This window comes from Ambystoma mexicanum, chromosome 5p, assembly GCF_040938575.1.
Source record: "Ambystoma mexicanum isolate Mex_15411 chromosome 5p, UKY_AmexF1_1, whole genome shotgun sequence".
Lineage (NCBI taxonomy): Eukaryota > Metazoa > Chordata > Amphibia > Caudata > Ambystomatidae > Ambystoma > Ambystoma mexicanum.
Window position 1 is genome coordinate 539,505,220 of NC_090930.1, and position 23,657 is coordinate 539,528,876.

The window sequence follows — 23,657 nt, forward strand, 5'->3', positions numbered from 1 at the left end:
AAGCTACTAGGCTATTTGCCCTATCTTGGGCAACCCTTCATTCTCGTGGCCTCCCTCTTTCATTCTTAGCCTCTGCTGACATATTCTCATGTCCTCCTTTCTTCCTCAATGGCTTGCAATGCGCTTCCTAACTTCTCTCCACTACCCCTCCTCATGTCCTCATTCTCTGTCGCATTCCCACTTGTCACCACAGCTTTCTCATCTTCCCCAACGGATGTGTTCCTTCAGTGAGCACCTCTTACTTCCTTATCCACATGTGTGCCTCCTCTCCCCTTCTTTTCTCTGCTTGATGATACCTCCTTCCTCGCCTCTGGTAACTGGCTTGCCTCCTTCCCTCTTCTCCCTGGCTTTGATGTTACTGTATCAACCTTGTCTTGTTGACCTGCTTGTACTGTCTTCACTCTCTTTCTCGCCTCCTGCTGTCCCTCCTTCTCCTCTCTCTGCTCTACCACTTTCTGATCTCCTACAATATCATTGCTGCACTGATCAGCATTCTGTCTCTCTGAACCTTTATTACATACCTTTCCCTTGGTGAGATGTTGTTGGTTCATTACTGAGGTATTACGTTCCGCTGTGCACTTGCATTATCTGAAAACAAAGATTGCCCCACTCGCTTTGAATGCTGGTTTGTCAGCCACGTTGGTTTTGTTCTGTGTTCTGCAACTCCACCAACCAAACCCTAATTAGTGTGGTGCAATCTTTCTTGTTGCAGCACGGATGTATGGCTGAGAGTGTTCCATGTCCGCTCTGCGCTGATGCAGATAAGTCTTGAAGTCCTTGCTCGCCAGGTGCCTGTGCTATGGACACCTGTTGTCTGACTGTTCCTTTTGGCAAACCATCTGAGATGTTTCAGTACAATTGTCTACAGGGAGCTACAATGGTTTTAATGAGCGGGTACCGTGAATGCAGCTTTTTAAAAATACATTTTTGTATTCAGTCTTTGGCACGGTGACTGCAATGGGCGGAGGCTTTGCCGCTGCTATAAACACACTGTCAGGTACTTTGGGGATAATGTACAAAATTGATTCAGGGGAGGGTTATGGTATTCCTCAGAACAGCTACTGTTGGTCCACTCATGCACAAAAAGCTACAGACGGGCTGGGAATCTGGGTGGAATCATCCATTTGCTTCCTATAGGCCTACTTCACATAGTGAGTGTTTGTCCCTGACCTTAACACATGAAACTCTATCACACTGTACAGTAGGGAAAGCAATACATTGTAGAGCAGTAACTTACCATCTGTGATGAGGAGTACCTCCGTATAGGCACCCCCTCGGACATGCTGCCGGCACTAGGGTGTGGCCCCTCTGGTTAAGACCCGGTACAAGAACCTTGCGGTCCCTCAACACTGTCACTGGGAGGATCAACTGACCCCTCGGCCTGTCGGCCGGTTGCTGATATAGCTTTGGTACTTGTGCTGGTAAGAGGACCTGAACGGTCCCTCCCACGCGTGTTAGTCCTTGGGAAGGAGTCTCCCTTGCGGGGTGCGCTGGAAAAGAGCAGCCCTACCTTGGGCTTGAAACGATGATAGACGAAGTCCTTTAGGTCCCCTGGAGGCGATCTCTGGAAGAGCTCCCTCCACCGTGCTAGCCTGTTCTTCGGAGACCTTGAGGAGAGTGCGTTGCATGCGGTACAAGCGTACCAGCTGTGATCTGGGCCAAGGCAACGTAGGCAGAGGTAATGGGGGTCTTTAGTTGGAAAGAGCCTGTCAAAGAATGGACACCTGCTGAACCTTGTAGAAGTCGACATGCGCCAGGGGGGAGTGTGACGCCTGAGGCCCGAGTACCTCAATGATAAAAAGACAAATAAGACAAAGAGAAGAAGTATCTACGTGTGGAATTACGTGGCCAGAGCCAAACCCAGGAGCGCTGGTGAATTCGGCCCGTTCCTGTCGACGTGGAAAAGGGGACTGGGGTGTGGCACCAGAGGGCGGAGTCAGTGCAGCGCATGCTCCCAGTGCCACACCCCAGCGCACCAGAATAAGATTTTTTCTGGTGAAAAAGGTTCTGTCTCCTGTCCCTAGGAAGGGACGCCCATGCAGTATGGAGGAAAGGGGACAGGACGTAAGAGTAATATATTGAAATCCTCATTCTACCTTTTTGCCACTCCAATACAAATTAAGTGGGTGGAGACCTTCTATATACTAATCTGATATTCGTTCATATGTGTCTGCAATAGGGGAAGAAAAAAGGCTCTCAATAAGCTATTGCAGGAGGCTGTTGGAACATCAGCAATTAATAAAAGGCTGTTGGAACATCATACATTAACAATATTAAGAGTGTGAAGCAGTAGAAAGTAGAGGCTGCAAAGAGAATGAGAACTTCGAGAGAAGAGAGTGAACATGTTTATTGAACAATTACAAGGATTGGGTGGAGGGTGTATTTACGTTGTTTGCTCTCTGCGCCACTTGTCTTGATATGGCTCTTCACTAAAGTCATATGAATATACCTCCAGCATGTATCTGTCAGTTGAGGAAATTGGGTTGTGTAACGTTTAGTGAGGGTCTGTGTCAAATTCTGAAGCCCTTACCAACATTGCTTGCTTGCTTCTGTTTATTACAGATGGCCATCAAAACGACTTTTCCCCCCGCTTGGAATCATGCAATATGCCACACCATATAACATATGTGAACACATGCATTCTTTTTGGGGCTAAATGTAACAAATTTATAATTTTTCATGTAAGGTTTATAGTAAGAGGAAAGAAAGTGTCATAAAGGAGAGGTTCTCCTTCAAAGAAATAAGCTAGACAAGGTCACGTTGATTTATGTAACTCACAAAACGAAACCCACTCCTTTAGTAGTAAATATGTTTAAAATACAACTCCTCCACAAGAAACAGAAACCACCATGATATCATATTCGCAATATCTTCCTTAAATACGTTGGTCCAAGACCCTTTGCACATTATATTTGTAAAATGTCTCTCTGGTGATATTATTCTATTGCTCTGGAGTCACTCTGAATCAGTTGGTTTACCGGACTGCATTGTGGTGCACATCGTCAATGATTTTAAGAAGCGACAAGGCATCAGGATTCATAGTTCTAGTACAGCCTGAGTTGCGACCATGGTGCTCCAGCTCACAGGCAAAGGCAGCGCAATGTGTGGCTATGATCGAACCCAAACAAGCTTACACTGCAAACTCTTGGTCGTACCTTCATGGTAGATAGTATCCACTTGTGGCCAGCTTGCCCATAGTCAGTGTGTCCTTAAAGCACAAAGAGGTCCAGAGTGGGGACCCACACGTCTACTTCCAAAAAGTCCAGAATACCATATCCACTGATTAATGCGCTACTCGACCCAATTTATGCATGGAGAAACAGCTGTCTGTGACATATCAAAATCCTCAATTATACATTTCCACTGCCCTTTTATACACAAGAAAACTGGTTCCCTTCGATGTATTCTGATCAGGGCATTTCTCATGCACGTTTTTGATGGTTATTACCACTATTTGGCTTTTTCTATCTTCCAGTGGAGTGAAAAGTCAAGAATCACAGTGAAATCATTTGACAGTTTAGAGGGAAAGGGCCTTTTTCTCAATATCAATGGATTAACTCATGGTTGTTGTGGATTACGTAACAGGTCTGCAATACATCTATATTCATCAACATGTACAATTTGCACAATGTGATATTATAAAGGCACATAAAACAAAAGTAGACTAATAATTAAATGCTGAATATGTCAAATGATTGCAAGAAACACTTCACTTTGCAATATAATTGTGTTGTACTATTAAAGAATAAAAGTGAAAAAATGCAGTCTTTAAATACAAAGAAATTATGAGGGAACAATACAGGTTTGGTGATCAAAGGTGCTGGTTTGACATTCCAGTGGGGAAGGAGGTAAGGGAATCCTACACCCCGGGGGAAGGACAATGGGCCCACTCACCTATACCGTATCTCAAAATGTCTTATTACATGTCACCTCACAGGAAGTGACGGTGCACACAGACGTTCAGGTACACTCTGGAAGCTGCAAGGAGAGATAGTTGTGCAGAGATTAACACTGTGCAATTCCATGCCCTATGAAGGGCACTTGGGGGCCACAGCTATAAAGATACACAAGTCACTGTAACACTCATCAATGCGCCCGTGTAATCATTATCTGTAATCTCGCTCACCTACTATGTTTGGTGGCATGGCAAACCCCAACAGTAAAAAAAAAAGCATATTGTTTTTTTTTTTTTGTATTCCTACGATAAAATGGAAGACATTCACTACACAGCAATTGATGTAAACTGTGAGGGGAGGCTGTGACTATTGTACTAGAGAGGTACGTTTTTGGAGTAAATTTAAGCATATAAATCTACAGTACTGAAAATTAGTGAAAGTTGACAAAATCTAGATCCAGATTCAATGGGTGAAATTGTGTAATGGGAGCATCATTTTAAATTGCAATCTCACATTTGGAATTCCATTTTAAAATGCTTTAATGGTGGGCACTCTTGGAGCCAAACTTCCACTCTTGGAAAGTATCCGTTAGGGATTGTCACCTGATCAATTGCTGAGCCATTACTTTGACATTAAAGTACATCCCTGATTTCCAAGGACCAGCGGCTACGCCAACCAGTCAAGAATTTGCTGAATATCTGAGTGCACCTGTCGAACCTGGTACATTGTCCTGTGTGTCTGGATCAGACTTTCTGTATTTGAATGCAGTTTGTTATGCTTTCAAATTCCTCTCCAATGCCAATACTCCACATTTTTGGCCATGGAAAGAAAAAGATTTAAATGTTGCCTCCAACATGGCTAAAAACATTTTGAATGCAAATGAATGAAACTGATGTGGTTGGGTACAATTTCTGCGAGACTGACGTGCCAGTTCGGTTCTGTTCTGGCAAGCATTCAACCTTCCTGGTTATTCACAAGTGTCTGGCCTTGCAGCCTGCTGCGCAATCTCTTTGTGGCTTAGTAGGTAAGTGTCGATGTATGTGAAGATCTCATCAGCGGTTACAGGTTCCACATAGCGCTCGCAGTCCACTCCAAACTTGTTTATTAGTACCACGCTGAAGTAGGTTCGGGAGAGCTTCATGATCTGTCTGTTAAAGAGGCACAATCGAACACAGAATGATGAAGTTAATTGTTTGGGTCACGCAAAACATCCACAACCATCAGCAGGGTTTAAAGGAAGATCCTTTCTGAATAGATGACATTACAAATTGTACCTATTTCGACATATAGTGTGGATGCATGCTGGCAGACCAATGGGCTGCACACATAATGACCATAAAATATTATTAGTGAATTTTGATAATATCATCAACATACAGAACAAACATCACCATGGCACTTGCCACAGAGACACATGCTTAAACACACACAATATTATCTATTTCTTATATAGCTCTACACACCCCTGGGTATAACAGATGGCATTATTATACCACAGAGTGGTACTCCATATATTGACCTCTGAAGGATGAAAGGCTGAGTTGACCTTGCTGGGTTGCGAACATCCCACAGCGGGCTGTGCACAGATATCGGGGGCGAGTGTTCAACTCGCTCTGCTACTGAACGACTAAATGGTTATCTTTCCTAATGGTGTGGTGACGTTCCCAAATCTCCCGTGTTAATTTTTGGGGGTAACATGCAGCTAGGGACAGCATTGGTGAAGATGCTTCCCCAAATGAACGAGGAGAAATCCCATAGGCCTGATACTACCTAGTATCGTTAGTTCCCTGGCTCTGCAAAGTGGGCTATTGCTCAAACGAAGTAACATTAACTGCAAGTATGAGTATTCCATAGTAACATCCACTTGTAATGATACCTGCATAAGCCAAGGTAAAAGCCTTCTCCAGTACAAGGCCCAGGCAGCGTACCAAATTGGCAAAGTTAGTATTATGATGCATACAATAATGAGTAATTATCCTTCGAAGAAGTCAGTAAATCATACAGCTGTTCTAGTCCGTGGACTAAAGAAGGCAGATATGGCACTAACACAGCTCAAAGAAGTCAGACCGTATGAGGAAAGAAGCAACACTGTGCGCTGACATGTTTGCAGCCACGGAAGGTGTGTGGAGTCACTGTTACAGGCCGAGGGATTTCGTAAATGGTACTCCATGTGGCGGATGCCGCCCAATTGCATGCAGTCTGACCATATGAGGTAAAAAGCAACATCAAGCGCTGACAAGGGTAGAGCCGTGCAGCCTTGGAAGGTGCCGTGGAGTTGCTGTTACAGACCAAGTGATTTCCTAAATGATAGTGCATGTGATGGATGCCCTAGAAACTTCTGAATTGCATACCCGAGTTAATGAGATTTGTGCAGTCATTGAGCAGAACCAAGAGCCAATTCCTAAAGATGTAGTAAGATGAAATGAGACCACTACCGAGTATAACTAATTCCAGAGCGGGATACAGAGAACGTATGGAAATAATCAAAGGGGGGGTCATTTTAAAATGACACCAGATCCCCATGGGTATAAAAGAGGCTGGGTGAAGTCACTACTTGTCTTGGACTCAGTGGAAACAGAAGTACCGGCTAATGCTCCCTTACCACAAGTGTAGTCTGCTGGAAAGAAGAAGGCAGGAAGGACCTCTGCATGGAGGAAGGCAATACAAGCATGGAGAGGCTGCAATCAGAGGTGGACAGCTGCTAAGCCATGGATGCCCTGGAGGCGAAAGGCTGTTCAGCAGGGCAATACAGCTCCTCTGAACTCCTTGGAGGAACTGGAGAGTCAAAGCCTGAGGCTATACCAGCGACCTCTGGTGGAAAACAATAGAGGTTTCAGGCCAATGGCAGGAGGAGCCCGAGTCTGGAAAGAGAAATGTTTTGCATCCTGAAAAACTAAGGTCTGGAAAGAGACCTTGTTAGGGAGAATTCTCTCTTTAGGCTGAATTTCCTAACCTAGTGAGTCCCCCAGCAGCTTTGCTGGATTTCTGGAGTTTGTTTTTTTCTCCTGCCAAGAGTGAGACTCTTTTTCTCCCACTCTTGGACATGATTTATGGTGTTCCTTTGAATGTTAATGTGTTTTATGGGCTATGGGGTCCTTTACTCCATAGGGTCTCATGTGTTTTTATTATGTGTGTTACACAGCACCCTCCGTGCAGTAACACAGGGGTGTCATAGTGACCCCCCACCATAGACTCCATACCCTGGGACTGACTACTGTCTCCCAGGGCATGTAAAGTCACCATTGGCTTTACTAGTCCCAAATTATTAACAGAAAACCAGTACAAACCATCATATTGTGGACGAACTGGTCTGGGCAATTCGATTGCCCCGGGGTCTGTTAGTCGAGGGGGCACGTCTCCGTCCCCCCTGATCGAGTTTTGGCTGGTGGCAGTGGAAACTACTTTTTATATTCGACCGCAAATATTTTCCTATGGGATTTTCCCATTGTTCGAGGCTACCAACTTTAATTATTTAATTCTCATAGCCTCGAACATACCGCCGGTTTATTTAATTAATATTCATTCGCCGGTTGGTATTTTTTGCCAGGACTCGATTCTAAAATGGCGTCTGTGTTCTCTTCTGTGACTCCAACCCAAGTCGAGCCCTTTGTTCCACTTTTTGGTGGGCTTCTCCACAGAAGCCTCCAAAGTGGTGCCACTCTGTCTGGGTACCACAGGGGGTGTGGGAGGGGGTTTAGGCACCCTGGACTGAGTTACCTTGGTAACTCAAGACGCACTCTTGTGTGATTGACCCAAGTGGTGAGCCGGCCGGCTCACCACTTAGCATGTTTGATTGACAGCTAGGCTGAGTGAATGGGGGTATGCTGCATAAAAGCAGGGCTTTGGGGACTGGAACTTCAGAAGTCGCCACAGGACCTGAGAATCTGACGAGGGAGAAGCTGAGCCGACCTACCACGACGACACCACTGGTGGAGCCCTGCGGAACCGACTCACCACTTCCCAACGACAGAGAAGATCTCCCGGCTGGAGAGGCTTCTTCCCCTGACTGGTGGGCACAACCAGTTTTACCTTCTTTCTTCGCACCTCAGACCGGTTTGTGGTCGAACTGCCCGTGCCAAGCCCCCCGGCGGCCGGATAGCCAATCACCACTGAACCGCGAATCAACGGACCGCTCCTTGTACCTGAGAAACTCCGCGGCTGGTTTCTTCCCTGGTAGTGCAACGGACTCCTGTCTTCCTCCACGACGAGACCCTCTCTTCCCCCGGACGAAGCACCGACTTGCATCCGCTGCCAGGAACAACTGCCACTGGAGTCTTCTCACCACTTTAAGATACCGTGTCCGCCAGGCCTCCCTTTCTAAAGATTGCTACAAGGTAATAATAACCCCTTAACCTTCTGGACTGGGCTGGCCGCCTTGACCCTCTAACTGGTCCCTTTCTTTGGTCCAACTCCTTTTTGAACCTTTACAAGACTTTTGTGCACTGCAACCGTGTGACCTTGGACACATTTCGTTTTGATCCTCTGAAAGTGGATCCGGCCTCTTGAACTATAACTTCACGATTTTACTTTGTCTTCCTCTCTTGTTATGTTCTTGTAAAAGTGTTGGGATCTGTTTCAACTTGTTCTCTGCTTTTCTCTCCCTTTTAAAAACGAACTATTAGAGTGCCATCTACTTTAAGCGCTCACCGCTGTCTGAAAATAAGTGGGGCTTTACTTAAGACTTGTCTAATATTCTTTTAAGGGAGTGTATATCTTTTAGTGACCGTGTTTTTGAATTGCTTACTATTAGTGCCTGTGTGTTTTTCTAGATGTGGTTTTTAAATAAATAATGATATTTCTTTTACACCAAGCCCTGGTCAGTGTTTACTTGTTCTATTGTATTCTCTTGACCTATTGTGAATACTCTGTATACTGCCTAACTCTTCTTGAGGGAAGTCTGACTGCTCAGCCACAGCTACCAAGTGAATCTGTGTGGTACAGACTGCTACCAAGTGGGTTTACTGCCAAACACCTGTAGTCCTAAATCTTTTGCAGTGGTCCCAGAGGGAACTGCACAGGTTTCTGCCTAACAGACATGTTGTGAAGTCTGAAGCCCAAGGTCTGGGAAGTGTGTGTTGCAAATCCTGAAACCCAAGGGTTGGTTTCTGCGTTGAATGCTAAAACCCGAGGTCTGGGAAGAGACCTGTTGCAAATCCTGGAACCCAATGTCTGGGAAGAGACCTGTTGCTAATCCTGAAACCAGGGAAGAGAGAAATCTGTTAGGAACTCTGCATTGAGAAGTCCAAAAGAGGGACCTTCTTGGAAGTCTCAATGAAACCAAAGTCAAGGAGAGGCCTGTTGTAAATCCGGAGAGAATCAAAGAACAAGACTGTTGTGTTGCAACAGAATGGGGATGAGCTCTGAAGAGTTAGATCATTAACTTTTGCTTCAGCGAGTCCTTGGAACCTTTACTAGGATACGGTAACCTGGAGGCTAAAGACTCATTAATTAGGATTGAGACTTTTCTGTTGGCTGCATCTTTTGGGCATTTCCTTGTAGTGTAGTATCTCACTAACTGGGCAAGGATGTATTAGAATATGTTTTTACATTTGTTTTTTCACGAGGGGAACCTCGGAAGCACTAAGGAATCACCATTTACTTGAACCCATCCTGTTACATTATTATTCATAAGTTCCTGTTTAGTTGAGTTCCCCTCAATCCTGTCTATTTTGACCGAAATAAAGATACTGTTAAAACCATATTTTGTGTCAATGTTGTATCATTGCCTTGAGTTCCCCACAGTGAGGTGTATCAGAAAAGCTTATTAGAGTAGCGATAGGTGCTGTCTACAATCCCACTAGAATTATAACGAATCACCACTCTGATTTCTACAGATGTAAGAGGAATGGAAAAGGGTATTACAGGCTTACAGGCGTATGACTTTCTTTCCGTAAAAATGCATCATTTTGTTTTATCTTTTTGTTATCAATCCAGGACTCTAAAGTAATTAACAGCAAACACCACCAACATGCATTACCCATAGCATGTTGGCAGTGGTTTATTATCCCAAACGCCTATTTGAACCCAACAGCAGAGATCATGACTTTTAAAACAAAATCTATTTATTATTTATTTATATACAGGGAGGTACAACGCTTTTTTTATCACAAAAGAATGTACAATAGATAAGAAATCAGATTTGATGGGAAGCAGTGAGCTTCTTACAATGGGGCGAGTTCGAGTGACATTCTGACCAGATTGTAGAGGGGAGTAAATGGAACAGTCATCAGGGAAAATACATGGGCCAGGGAAAATACATGGGTAGACTTACATAGATTAAGGACTATCAACATTAGACATTTTTAAGTGCAAGTAGGCTGTACGGCCAGCTGTGTTAGGGATGGCACCATGATTGTTTAAGTGAAGGTAGATAAAGTGAGCGACAGAATCAGGTTAGAGGCGAAGGAAACATGCTAGCTATTAGGAAGATTAGATGTAAATTAAGAGGGTAACTCGGAGGAGAGGAGATGGGCTTTTAGCTTTTAGTATGTGTGTATCATAACCTGCCAAATACATATAAATCCACTTTATCATGGGTAAAAGGTAGGAGGAAGAGGGATGGAAGGGGCGGAAGAGGTAGGATGGACAGGGGTACATATAATGGAAGGTAGCTGCCAAACATTCACAACATCCAACTAGTCATTTACCAAAATCCTTAGTGGGTGTGGTTTTAGTTTTGGTTCATAGATGGTTTTTTATCCTCATACCAAAGATATTGGCACATTGGTATTCGTGTAGAGAAGTGTTAGGGGTATCCCAAAACATAACCGACACACATTGGGTCCCTCAGTGATCAGTCTCCTCCTCCCATGGGGGCTCTGGAAACTGTATTGGGGTGCAGATAGACAGGGCTGCTCAGCAGCCCGAGATGGGAGGCACAGTCCAGAGGAGAGAGAGAATTAGGCCAGGAACCACCTCCTACACTACATCCTGGGCTGATTCACAAAGTCGTGCATGCAGGCACCAACCAATACCTATGGCTGCAGGGAGACTCAATCCTTACAAAAGATGGAGTAATCCGGCAAACTTCGTCTTTGCAATATTTGTGTAGCCATGTTCATGTGGATGCCTCAGCTGGGTGTCTAGCCCCACGGAGAGTTTCTCGCTGCAGCCACGCTACTTTTGTTTATATCCTGATTTAGGTCCTAGACCCCCATCGCAGACAGTCCAGTTGTGTACCTCCAACAGAATCTGAAGGCCACATACACCTGTAAGGGAACAGGATAGTGCTATCCAAAGAAATTGAACAACAGGGCATACAACATGTGCTTGTACAGGGTGCTTTCTGTTGCGCGGGAAAAGAAACACAGCCCCTTTAAGAGGGAGGAACTGCAGCAGGAAGAGTGAGGAGGGAGGAAGGGTCGGGGACAAGGAAGGGTCGGGCACTTGATGTATGGAGATTAAAGGAGATAGACATGATCCAACTGTATCCCGTGTCGTTTATGAATGCACGTGTGAGTGGGCCATAACAACTGGCGACGAAGCGCCGGAACCCACATCACAGAAGGAGACAAGCAGCCCGTCCAGGGAGCGGCTGCAGACTGCGAGGAGGGCGGTGGCTAAGAGCAGAGGCCAGGACACGAAAGGAGATGGTGGCGAGAGGCGTCGCACCAGCCGGCATGCAAGAGCATACACGCGACTCCCACAAGGAGATACAGCATTCCGGAAGGAGGATGGACCAGACAGGGGAGCTGCGAATGAGACTGCAGCATCGCCCGGAGAGCGGAAGAACGCGCTGCTGGAAACTAACAATGGCGCAGCGGCACGTGAGGCCATTGCGGTAAGGAAGACCGCACGAGGGTGGCTAAGAAGCATAGGAGGGAAGCAGCAGACTCATACCGAAGCACCTGCGAGGTTCCCAGCACAAAACGAATCCATGTAATACTCGGCCTTGTACCCATTTACACCCATGTGGGAAAGGAACGCATGATTGTATAAAGGCGCCAGCACATGCCCACTGCCACGCCACCACAGAGGGGCTGCGCACCAGTGACCACATGGGGCCTTTCCTTGAAAAAAAAAAGAAAGGAGGGGCAATCGCGCACCAGCAACCACACATGGCCCAAGAAAGCCAATGCCACTACAGGGACGCCGCGCACCAGCAACCACACGCGGCCTTCCCTTGAAAAACAGAAAAAAGTGGTAAAGCCACACACCAGTAACCACACGTGGCCCAAGAAATAAACACAGATAAAAGGAGCCAGATAGGCAAGAAGACAGCAGGAGGACACATGGGAGTCGGGAACACACCCCAGCTACACACACCCCACGCACAAGGAAACCACACCCTCCCAGCACCATGTCAGAGGGAGCAGCACCAGTGATAGATGGAGGTGCACAAGCTGCCGCGGGGACAAGCCCCATAACCCCAGCCACATTTCTGCAGCGCCCCAACCCATTCACACTGCAACCAAAACAAGATCAAGGCCAGAGATGGGAGGAATGGATGGAGGAATTCGAGGACTTCATGAGAGCCGTAGGAAACCACGCAGCACCCAACAAGATGGACATTTACGCAAACCTAGTGGGAAAGGAGATCAAAGGGATCATAAAAACTATCCCACCCCAAGAGAAAACTACATACCAACGCCTCACTGCTACAATCAATGGAAAGTTAGTTGTCCTCCCCAACAGGGACTACGAAAGATATACATTCAACCAGTGTACACAACTACCACACTAGACAATTGTTGATTTCATCCTCAGAATCCAAAGGAAAATAACATACTGCGACTTTGCTAACTTCAACTACGACGAAGCCATCAGACTAAAAGTAATTGAAGGATGCATTTCCTCACAGTTCCGCAAACATCTGCTGAAGAAACCCCTCCCACTACAAGAAATAGCAGACCTCGCAAGGGTATATGAGAGAGTAGATGTGCAAACAGCTGCTATGGAGAACCCAAAGAAGGTAGACACGGTCGCTGCCCTAGTAACCAGCCCGCAAGGGCAGACCAGATACCCCGGCACACTGACTCTCCAAGAAGCATGGAACGGTATCACTACATATTATCCCCACCAGAAATATCACCGTATATATGGTCGTCTGGAACTGCCATAGGCGATATTTTTTGGAGGGAATAGTTTTGGGGGGTTTTGGGAGCAGGGGTTCCGGGGGTGTCCCCTGCTCCTTTAAAAATAATGTGGGGGTTGCGGGGGAGTCCCCCGCAGGTTCCATGCCTTAATATCGCCGCACAAATATGGCAATATTTTTGTATGGCGATATTTTTGCGGGGATATTAACACATGGAGCCCATGGAACACCAACTGATGCCCCCCAACAGAGAAACAGTGCTACAGGTGTGGCTTCGAATTCCCCCACAAAGACCAATGCCCAGCCATCGGGCTGATGTGCATGAGATGTGGAAAAGAGAATCACTTTCAAGCCATGTGCCGTGAGAAAACATCAATGCTGGCCGCATATAGGTGCCCACCGTTGCCGTCACCGATCAAGAGCTATGACCCACCGAGAGCACCGATTCCTCGACCATACCAAGGGAAAGATAGCGGCCGACTTACTCAAAACAGGAAGACAGCGACATAGCCCACTCAGCTAGGGTTCATAAGAGCTGTAGAGAATCTGAATGTTGACCCGCTCGGAAAGGCATTTTGACACACCTGAATACTTCCCCTTTGTGCAACCAAACCAGGCAGGGGAACAAAGACATGGGCATGAGTACATCACGCGTGACCCTTATTAAAAATCTCCGACAGAGGAAGAACTCCTCTCAGCAAGAGAATCCTATTATGAATACGACAGATACAGCAAAGTATACGTCTGATAGATATACAACACTTTGCCGAAAGTTGCACTACAGATATGATGGCTACACAATCAATTCATTATAGACACAGGAGCCACCGCTAATGTGATGAATGAAAGAGCGTAAGATGCCATCGCAAGTGCATACCCCTTACAACCTTTACAAGATAGCACCTTCCAGTGGTGAGCAGCCATCCCTCTACAATCCAAGGGCCAATTCAACATACAGGATGACGGATATCCACCACCATCCATGTCATACACAGCCCTATGACAGGGAGATGTCTTCTCAGCTACCGGATAGCCAAGGCCTTGGCGCTGATTGACATTCAATACGACCAGTCAGAAACCCTACAGGGCCTGCCTCCAAACACCAAAGTTCTCCAGGCACTATCCCAACGGGAACTGGACATAGACGAGCTAAAAGCAATGTTCCTGGAACTATTCAAGGGAGTGGGAAAACTGAAAGACAGTTATAAGACTCCACATTGACCTGGCGGTGAGGCCAGTGCCGCAACACCCCTGCAGAATAGGATTCCACCTACAAGCCCAAGTAACGTACAAACTGCAACTCCTTCTCGAGAATGACATTATCGAGAGGGTAGACGGGCCCACCCTGTGGGTTTCCCCCGTGGTCATATTGCCCAAATCCAACGGCCGCTTATGCCTTTGTGTGGACATGCAAATCCCCAACACTGCAAACCAGAGGGAGAGACACCCGGGACCCAACATTGAAGATATTCTTCTGAGACTCAATCACGTTACCAGATTCTCTAAACTAGACATAAACCAGGGTTACCACCAGCTGGTCATTGACCCTGCCTCGAGACCAATCACCATGTTCAGAACGCTCAAGGGACCGTTCTGCTACAAGCGGCTTAATTTTGGGATATCGTCCACAGCTGAGATATTTCAAGAAACTATATGACGACTGATCTCACCCATCACGAATGCATTAAACTATAACGACAATATCCTTGTATTTGGAATTACCCAGGAGCAGCATGACGCTGCATTAAAGTCAGTGTGCATCCTCCTCCACAAGGCCGGCCTCACCCTCAATGGACAGAAGTGCACCATTAACAAACAAAGCCTGTGTTTCTTTGGCCACATCTTCTCCGATCATGGGATCATGGCCGACTCCGATAAGATAAGTGCGATCGTCAACCTAGAGGCCCTGAACGATGTTGCAGAGTTGCGCTCCTTCCTGGGAATTGCGGGATACTGCGCCCGTTACCTCCCACATTATGCCATACTCACAAACTTCCCTCTGGAAACTCCTCAAAAAGGACTCCCCCTTTGAGTGGGATGAGCACTGCCAGAATGCATTCTACACCATCAAAAAAGAACTAGCCAACAACCGGCGGCTGGCGTATTTTAACCCTGAATCGGACACTGAGATAACCATTGATGCCAGCCCAGTGGGCCTGGGAGCCATACTTGCCCAAATGGACCCAAACAACAAAGACAGCACATAGCTAGTAGCCTCTGCCAGCAGGGCAATCTACCATCGAACAGGCATATTCTTAGGCTGAACAGGAAAACCTAGCTGCGATCTGGGCATGCGAGAAATTCCATCACTTCATCGGCCAGACATTTGTCCTCATCACAGACCATCAGGCGCTCCTCTCCCTTTTTGGGAATCCCAAAAACAAAATGCCCCCATGCATAGAACGGTGGGGTATTAGATTACAGGAGTATGATTATAACATTGTCCACAAACCATGGGGTGAAGCCTACCCGGCTGACTATCACAACACCCAGAATCAGCAGCAGAAGAAGGCATTGAGAAAGAGGCAGAAGCTTACATAGCATATCTATCACTCAACGCTCTACTCCCGCCATCACAAGTGACCTCTTTTGCAAACAAGAGCAGAGCAGACCCCACCATCCAGGCTGCAATACACTTGACGAACAACAAGTCGAGACACCTGACGATGGAACACTTTGTGAACGGAGAGGTGGACAAAAGGGATCTCCAGAGGATGGCAAAAATCTAGAACGAACTCGCCATGACAGACATTAGGGACATTACTGCAAGGCAACCACCTAGTGGCCCCCAAGAGCCTTAGGAAAGTGCTGGTGATCATCGCACACGAGGGCCACAGGAGGGTGGTCGCTAACACAAAAAAGATATTACGGAAACCAAGTGTGGTTCCCGTATATGGACACCATCATAGAGGACATGCTAATGTATTGCACACAGCCCTCTATAAGGGGGTCACCTGCTAGTGACCTTCGATGAGTACTCACGCTTTTCCCCTCATAAAAGCATGTACAGTCCACAGCATTCCACCACGTTGTGGGAGTGATTGATGAACTATTCAGTGAATGGGGGCTCCCCAACACTGTAAAAACTGATAACGGTCCGCCTTTCCAGGGCCAAGACTTGCAGACGTTTGCGACACACCTAGGGTTCCGCCACCAAAGGATCACACCATTATGGCCGCAATCCAACGGCATGGTGTAACGGTTTATGGCCACCATCAAAAGGACTCGCCAGAAAGCAGCCGCGGACAAGATGGCGATGCCACAGGCCATCTCCCAGATGCTAAGGAGCTATCGAAACACCCCACACATGACAATTTGGCAGACACCCACAGAGCTGATGATGAAGAAGACAACACCCCAGCAGAAGATGCAGAGATCAGAGAACGAGAGAAGAAAAGAAAAGCCAAAGAGTGGACGAACCGGAAAAGGAGGGCAAAAGAACATCAGCTCCTGATCAGTGAAGTTTTACTCATCAGACAGAAGCAGGAAAGAAAGACTGACGCTAGGTATGCGCCGCAGCCAAATAAAGGGGCCGATGGTCACTGCGATGGAGAAGGAGAGATAACCCGCACCGCTTCATTCTTCTGTAAACTACACCAAGAGGAGCCTGATGCAGGCCCCCAGACAACAGGAGAAGAAGAGGAACCCAGGACAGAAGACACTGAAGATCTGCCGGTAAGAGCGCCGGACGGAGAGACTCGTGAATCACCCGGCCGCCTGCAACAAATCACATGGAGGCCCCCACATCTCATCGAGGAAATGTAGACTGCAAACTTCCCTGAAAAGCAACAGGGGGTGTTGCGGAGGAACCGCAGCAGGAAGTGGGAGTTGGGAGGAGGGCGGAAGAGGAGGGGACAAGGGAAAGTACGGGCACTTGATGTATGGAGATTAAAGGAGATATGCACGAGCCAACGGTGTCCCGCGTCGTTTATAAATGCAAGTGTGAGTGGGCCATAACACTTTCCCTCCAAAAACCGTGGAAATTACACATCCTGTAAAGGAAAGGGGCAAAGTTCCCAAACTCCCCCAGCAGCACCACCACAATGCCCAAGTGGAATCCAAGACCAACCTTCTGAGTAAGACTGGGTCTAGGGGAGAGGACTGAGTGTTGGAGGGTTTGTGTTCAAAACAATGGGCCTCATTACAAGTTCGGCGGTAGCCTTGCCAGTAAAACCTGCAGGCTGCCACCGAACTTGCAAATTGTTCCAGCGCCTGGCAATGGGGAAATACAGGGGCATTACAGCCCTGGCGGACCGTTTATTTCCCCATTGCCAGGTGGAGGTAATAATTACTCCCCATTCCCACTGAGCCCAATAGGGCTCAATGGGAATGGGGTGGCCGGATGCACAAGCACCATTCATGAATGGTGCCGGTCCATCCGCCGAGGTCTGCTTGCGGGTGTCGGTACGCCCGCCAGGTCTGACCTGGCGGGTGGGACAGATCCCACGAGCAGAACTTGTAGTTTGCCTTTCCGGTAACGGTACGGGCAAGCTTACCGGTACCATTGTTACCGGACCTGCAAACTTGTAATGAGGCCCAATGTACCTAACCTTGTTTTTTCTCTCGGATCCTGTACCACTGCACAGACATTTGGGATTTCCTTCAGAGGTGGCACTACTCAGCACTTTTGCCTTGTGGTGACCCTTCCTTCTCTTGTCTAAAAGGACTAATAGGGTATGGAATGATTGATGGGTCTAGGTGTGTGTTCTTCCCCTGCTCCTGGGGATGCATCACACTAGAAATGGGGAGTCTATCCGAAGGACAGCCGGTATTCAATCCAGCCTCTTCACATTGTTGACATTTACATTTGTTGCTAGCTGTAGGTGGCAGTTTTTATAGACTCTATTTTCAAGTGATGTTTTGAATTCTATAGGGGATAATGTAGCTCTTAAATCTTCGAAGACTGTTATCTCACTCTCACATTGAATATTTTTGTGGCAAACTAATGGGCTGTGGAAGTGGGACAAACAGTTTACTTGACTGGGTCATGTAACGGCTTTGAGGAGTAATATGCCTTTCTCAAACAAGAACACAAAGGAAACTGCTCAGTGCAGTGGACTAGAAAGCAAGTATTGGCAATGTAAACTGTTTTGGCTTTAGTATAGGTGAGATAACGTGGTGTCTGTGTTTTTATCAATAATAGGCAATGGTGAACTTTTAAAGTTTTTGCTTTATTGACATTTTTATGAAGTCCAATTATTGGTAATACATGACAAAAATGTATATGTACGACAGGTTAACTATAGTATGAACCAATGCTTTATTAAACACAAAGGTGCAATGTATCAATTTTGAGGTATTGTAGTTGTATGGGTAGTAAGATATATAATGTGCATGGTATAGAAAATGTGTGCAAGTTATTCCACAACAATAGTAGAACATTTAGAAACCATTTTAGTGCATGTATTTTTCCCTCCTTTGTGTACTGGACTATTCTCCCATTTATAAACACTGTAATAAAAAGGTGTTAATATTACCAAATGTAATGCAATGATGTGGCCTCAGAGGGATAAAGGGCTGTGGTTCGTTCCAAGTGGAATCCAAATTTCACATGGGCACGAAACAGACATTTTTTAACATAGGTGTTCAACACGTGAAGCGATCTTAAAGGTTAACAATGTGTTGTGCAATGTTGCTCTGGTGTCAACGTTCTTGTTACCAAAAGCTCTGATGAGGTTCTGTACCATGGCATTCACACCACACTAAGGAATGATCCGTTAGGTTCCAAAAATGTCCTTACTCGCAGCACAACACTCAAGCGCTTGCAAAAGAGGCACCCTCTTATGAAATGACATGTTCTGTTATGCCCTTTAACTATTGTCCTGGTAAAATGGACCAACACAGGGATCCTAGAACAAAATGAATACGTGAAAATTGATATTGGCATAGAAGAGTTATTGCACCAACAAAGCAAGTGCAAAGCTGGAAACCAGTTAGGGTCTGAGGTAAAAGGAGGCAGGGAAATGTTCAGCACTGATGGCACAACACTCTTTCTTGATCTCTCGGTTGCAAAGAATGTCTCAGCATTCCATGACAGGAGGCCTTGGCATAGGAGAGTTCCAGTTAGAGAGCGCATTGCGTGTGGATGTAATGCTTTTGGCAACAAAATCAACAGATTTATTTGACATTATACCTTTTCTTTCCTACCAAGCAATATAGGCATTGTGCAGGCATAGGCAAGTGTTCATATGCCTGTGAGATAAGGCCATAACAGGTTCTATATAGGCTTTCTATCTGAAGGAGTGTATCCGAACGGTGGCCTGACAGGAATAGCGTATTCACAAATTCACACATATGTCAGGAGACTTGGAAGCGGCTGTGTCGTCTGCTACAAGATAAGGAGGGGGTGGGGGTGGTTGTATGAGTTTGGAGGTTGAGGGGAAAGCATAGCAGAGGGCGGGTCAAGGCAGGGGGGTATACGGAGTGGAGAGAGACTGGACCCAATTGAGCAGGGCTGGGCGGCTGACCTAGGATTCCAGGGGTGTCTCCTGCATGAGACGGGAACTTTGGGGAGTAGGGGGACTGGGTCGCCTTCAGGGGTTATGTAATGTTATGTTGATTTAGATTGTGCAATGCTGCCATTTTGCATGGTCTCCAGGCGCTCACGAGGCTCTGTAAAAAGAGTGCATAGGGTTGGTTAGTGAGGGAGCGTGGGATAGGATAGAATTTGTACTCATGTGTTGATGCATGCAGAACCAGGAAGGAACTGGCGTCTGTGCGTGTGAGCTTTCTGGTTGTGCTTTATGTGCACTGGGCTTGTTGTGTTGGTAAGGGTGGTGTCCATTGTCTGGGTAGTTTGTTGTTTGCACGTATTGAGTTTGTAATATGATTAGAGAGGGGTGTGCTGTTTGTACGTTTTTGGTTGGGTTGTTTCACTAGCCCTCTGGGCATGTGTAGTAGTACATGAGAGGTGTAAGGGTGTGGAAAAGAGAAGGGGTAGCTAGTTGGTTTCAGGTGCTCTCTGGGAGTTGAGTAGTTTTATTGTTGGTTCTTCATTCTGTATTGTCCCGTGTTTGCTTTGGTCCTGTTGTATGGTTTGCAGTGTGGCACGCCTAAACTAAATATAAACAAATAAATCAGTACAATTCTAGTGTGGCTAAATTCAAAATCAGTTGGTGCCAAATCAGTACAGTTCTAGTGTGGCTCAGTTTAAAAACAGCAGACTAACACAATATAATCAGAGTGTGGCTAAATTCAAAAGGAGCTGATGCCAAATTAGTATGGTTCTAGTGTGCTGTAAGGGATCAAGAGTAAGACTCGTACACAGTGCCATGTTAAGTGTTGATTATAAACTTTTATTTATCAAAAGATAATAAGGGGGTTGGGAGAAATCCTATCTATCCCTAATCCTGAGAGGAGTTTCCCTGCCTCAATGAAACTAAGGAACGTCTGTGTCAGGATGGTAAACAAAAGAGCATCCTCCGTCCTGTGTCCAAAACACTGAAGTGACTCTTTCACACTAAACTCAATAGAGGGTGTAAAAAGGGGATTTAAGTAAGTTCTTTCAGAGTTCAAAACATTAAGTTCTAAGGTGTCGAAAACAAAGGAATGAAGTTCCAACATGAAAGTGGTCTTCCCTTCCCCTAGATTTCTTCTGGTAGTTTTAATGTCACTTTATCACAGTTCAAGAAGGCAGACTCTTCCCTCGAGTCTCCTTTAAATACAGAGTTCTTTTTATCCTACACTATATTGCAATTAACCTTTAAGGGTATGGTTCTTCCCTTTTCCTTGGAGTGTTCCTCTTTTTACCCAGTGTATTACGACCTTATCACCTTTTTCCTCTCTTGCCAGGGTATTACGACCTTATCACTGATCATTAAAAGTGGTATGGCTCTTCACTTTTGTATTCATTCTCACTGTTCCACAGTTTTAGGTTTACTTCTCTTCTCACTCCTGGTTTACTCTCCTGCCGGGATACCACAATTCTGTTTCGTGGGTGCAGGAGCCAGACTCACACAGTGCCTGGTTCACTATCCTGCCAGGGCTTTTCCGTTCTCTACTCACTCTTTCTTTCATCAAAGAAATAATGTTGTTCCAGTATTGGGTCACCAACCCTTTCTCAGCAAAGTTCTTATTGGTATCAACTCCTCCTTTCAAATATTGGGTCACCGACTCTTACTTAACACTGGTCATATTCATATCAATGCCCTTTTCCAAGCATTGGGTCATCAACCCTTTCTTCACACTGTTCGCATTCGTATCAATCTCTCTTTCCAAGATTTGGGTGACCAACCCCTTTCTTAACACTGTTTGTATTTGTATCAGTACCTCCAATTACTTTAATTGGGTTTTCTTGCTTTGTTAATGATATGCAACACTCTACTTTCAGATCAAGATCGACATCATTGGTGAGGGACCCAGGGGAAGGAGAAGACTGGAAGGTCCCTGAGTCGTTACTCACTTGAGCACTATTTTTGCATATTGGAGTGAGTGCTCAGTACTCGTTAGTGTTGCAGCAGGCAATGTGATGCCAAGGATGCCAATGATGAGCAATTGTAATCTGAATGTTTTTCTACGGAATTCATGTATTATTTGTTGTTAAAACGAATAAAGAGATTTAAAAAAAACAAAATGATATGCGACACTCTCTCTTAAGTGCTTCGGTAACCCACATGCTCTCTCGGGGCTTACCAAGCAGCTCTGGCATTCCTTCTGTCATATTCTCCTTCAGTTTGCTGACTGGTGGTGTGTACCGCTAGCCGTTTGGCTCCTGCCTTATCTTCCTTTGCTTTTGCCGGCTCCAGCTGCCTATAGCAATAAAGCGGTGCGCTTCTCTTGGTCTGGTCTTTCTGCACGCCATTCTCGCCAACCTCTGTGCTGCCTTCCACAGTGTGCTCGCCTCCGGTGTTCAAACCAGCTTCAGCACAAGCTGTGTTCTGCTGCAGTCTCTGCCTCTCATTTGTATTCTGTTCAGCTGTTTGTGTTTTAAGACTAGAACATAGTGTTTGCTTCCGCTTCTGGTCATCCTCATTGTTCCATCCCTCCTCCTCTCAGTACTAAATAAGGTTGTTGGTCAAGAAAACTTGGGAATTCTTTATCTGCGTCACAATAAGCCATACAGGCATGTCGCAAAGGCACATGGGTGTCATTAAAAATTACATCTGAAGGTTTATTTTGATTCAGTGTATTCCTGCCTCTCTGGAGTTTGACCTCCCCTACGTGGTACTCGCGTAGATAGCTAACCCCTTTCTCCGAGTCAGGTAGCTTCTGCCTTTCCCTGGCCATTTAAGAAAAACTTCCCTCCAGAGAATCAGTGACGATGTTGCTAGATTCGTCAGAGTGGGTAAATTCAATATCAGCTTTAACTAAATCAGAACACATTCTAGTGTGGCTACATTAAAAAGGAGAGGACGCCCAATCAGTACAGTTCTAGGGTGGCTACATTTAAAGCAGAGGGCAACCAAGTTAGTAAAGATTCTAATGTGGCAAGATTCAAAAGCGGCATTGATGAAATCTGTACCATTCTAATGTGGCTAAATGTATAAGCAGCAGGGATCAAGTTGGTACAGTTGTGAGACAAAAGGAGCTCTTACAGGCAGCATTCTACAACCCCAGACCCAATTTACAGACTAGTCCAGCTGTTTTTATGTGGGCTGATCCTATGCACACAAATGCCACTTTGCTCACTTTTCAAGGGAGCTGTAAACATTTTATTTGTTTTGCATTTGTGTGTCCAAAGGTCTATACACTGTGCAGGGTAGACGAAAAGGAGCTCTTACAGGCAGCATTCTACAACTCAAGACCTAGTTTACATAATAGGCCATGTATTTACACATTGGCTGATACTACCTGCGTAAATGCCATTTTGTTGACTTTTCAGGGAGCTTCACACTTCTTTGTGTTGCACATCCCTGTTGAAATTTATCAGCTAGTTTAGCATGAGACAGAAGGAGGGCAATGTGCCATTGCTTTGATGGTCACAGAGGACACACATTGCAGCTGCACAGTTCAGGGGTGAGTGTGTACATTTCCGTAAGACATGTTATGTTAGTTGGCTTTAATACTGCACACATCACCACCATAGTGGTCTTAAAGTTGCAAAAACGGTATCAGGTAATGATATCCCCAACAAAAATATCGCCATAAATATGGCTGTTTGGTTCGCCATAGGAGATATTTTTATTGGGGATATTATGTGGGAGCGGAGGTTGCGGGGGTGTCCCCCGCACATTAAAAAGTGATACGCGGGTTGCGGGGGTGTACCCCGCAGGGTCCATTGTGAATTTCGCTGCAAAAATATGGCGATATTTTTGTATGGCGATATTTTTGCCGCGAAATGATCACATGGAACCGCAAAAACGTGTCTGAATGGGTGAATTGTGACCCCCACCCAGGGTGTAAACCAGACCATTGTCTCTGATGTGAAAATTAAATCGGGAAAAGGTATGCAGGGAATGGCAAAGAGGTAGAAAGTCAGAGAACAAGACAGCACAGACATAAGTCACAACAAAAGGGAGAGATAACATAAGGTTAATTGATGGTGATTCCTGGGATGCATGTATGGGTTTAGACCAAAAAAGGTCTTGAAAAGAATTCAAGAACTGTCCATATTGGACAAGTCAATTATCTTGTCATTTAGCAATGCAATGTGTTGGTACTATTTAAAATCGATGTATGGATGTGTGATGGCCTTGAGATGTGCTCAGGAGTTTGTGCATTGTGGGGGATTAAAACAAGGCAATTCGTTATGAGTTCCCTTATGAGAAATCCTCAAGAGAGCTGGGTTG

The 23,657-nt window shown here is 45.8% G+C and overlaps 1 protein-coding gene across 3 annotated transcripts in view; it reads right to left on the reverse strand.

Moving 5' to 3' along the window:
* Window positions 1-2,330: 2,330 nt before the first annotated feature.
* The window catches only part of SRPX2 (sushi repeat containing protein X-linked 2), a 1,035,003-nt gene continuing 1,013,676 nt past the window's right edge, over window positions 2,331-23,657 (reverse strand). The window contains exon 11 of one of the 3 annotated variants that reach the window (XM_069612957.1): window positions 2,331-5,044. In XM_069612957.1, coding sequence (XP_069469058.1) covers window positions 4,864-5,044 — 181 coding nt within the window. In that variant the 3' untranslated portion in view covers window positions 2,331-4,863. The remainder of the gene's footprint in view (window positions 5,045-23,657) is intronic. The other 2 variants (XM_069612956.1, XM_069612958.1) reach the window with 2 other exon arrangements.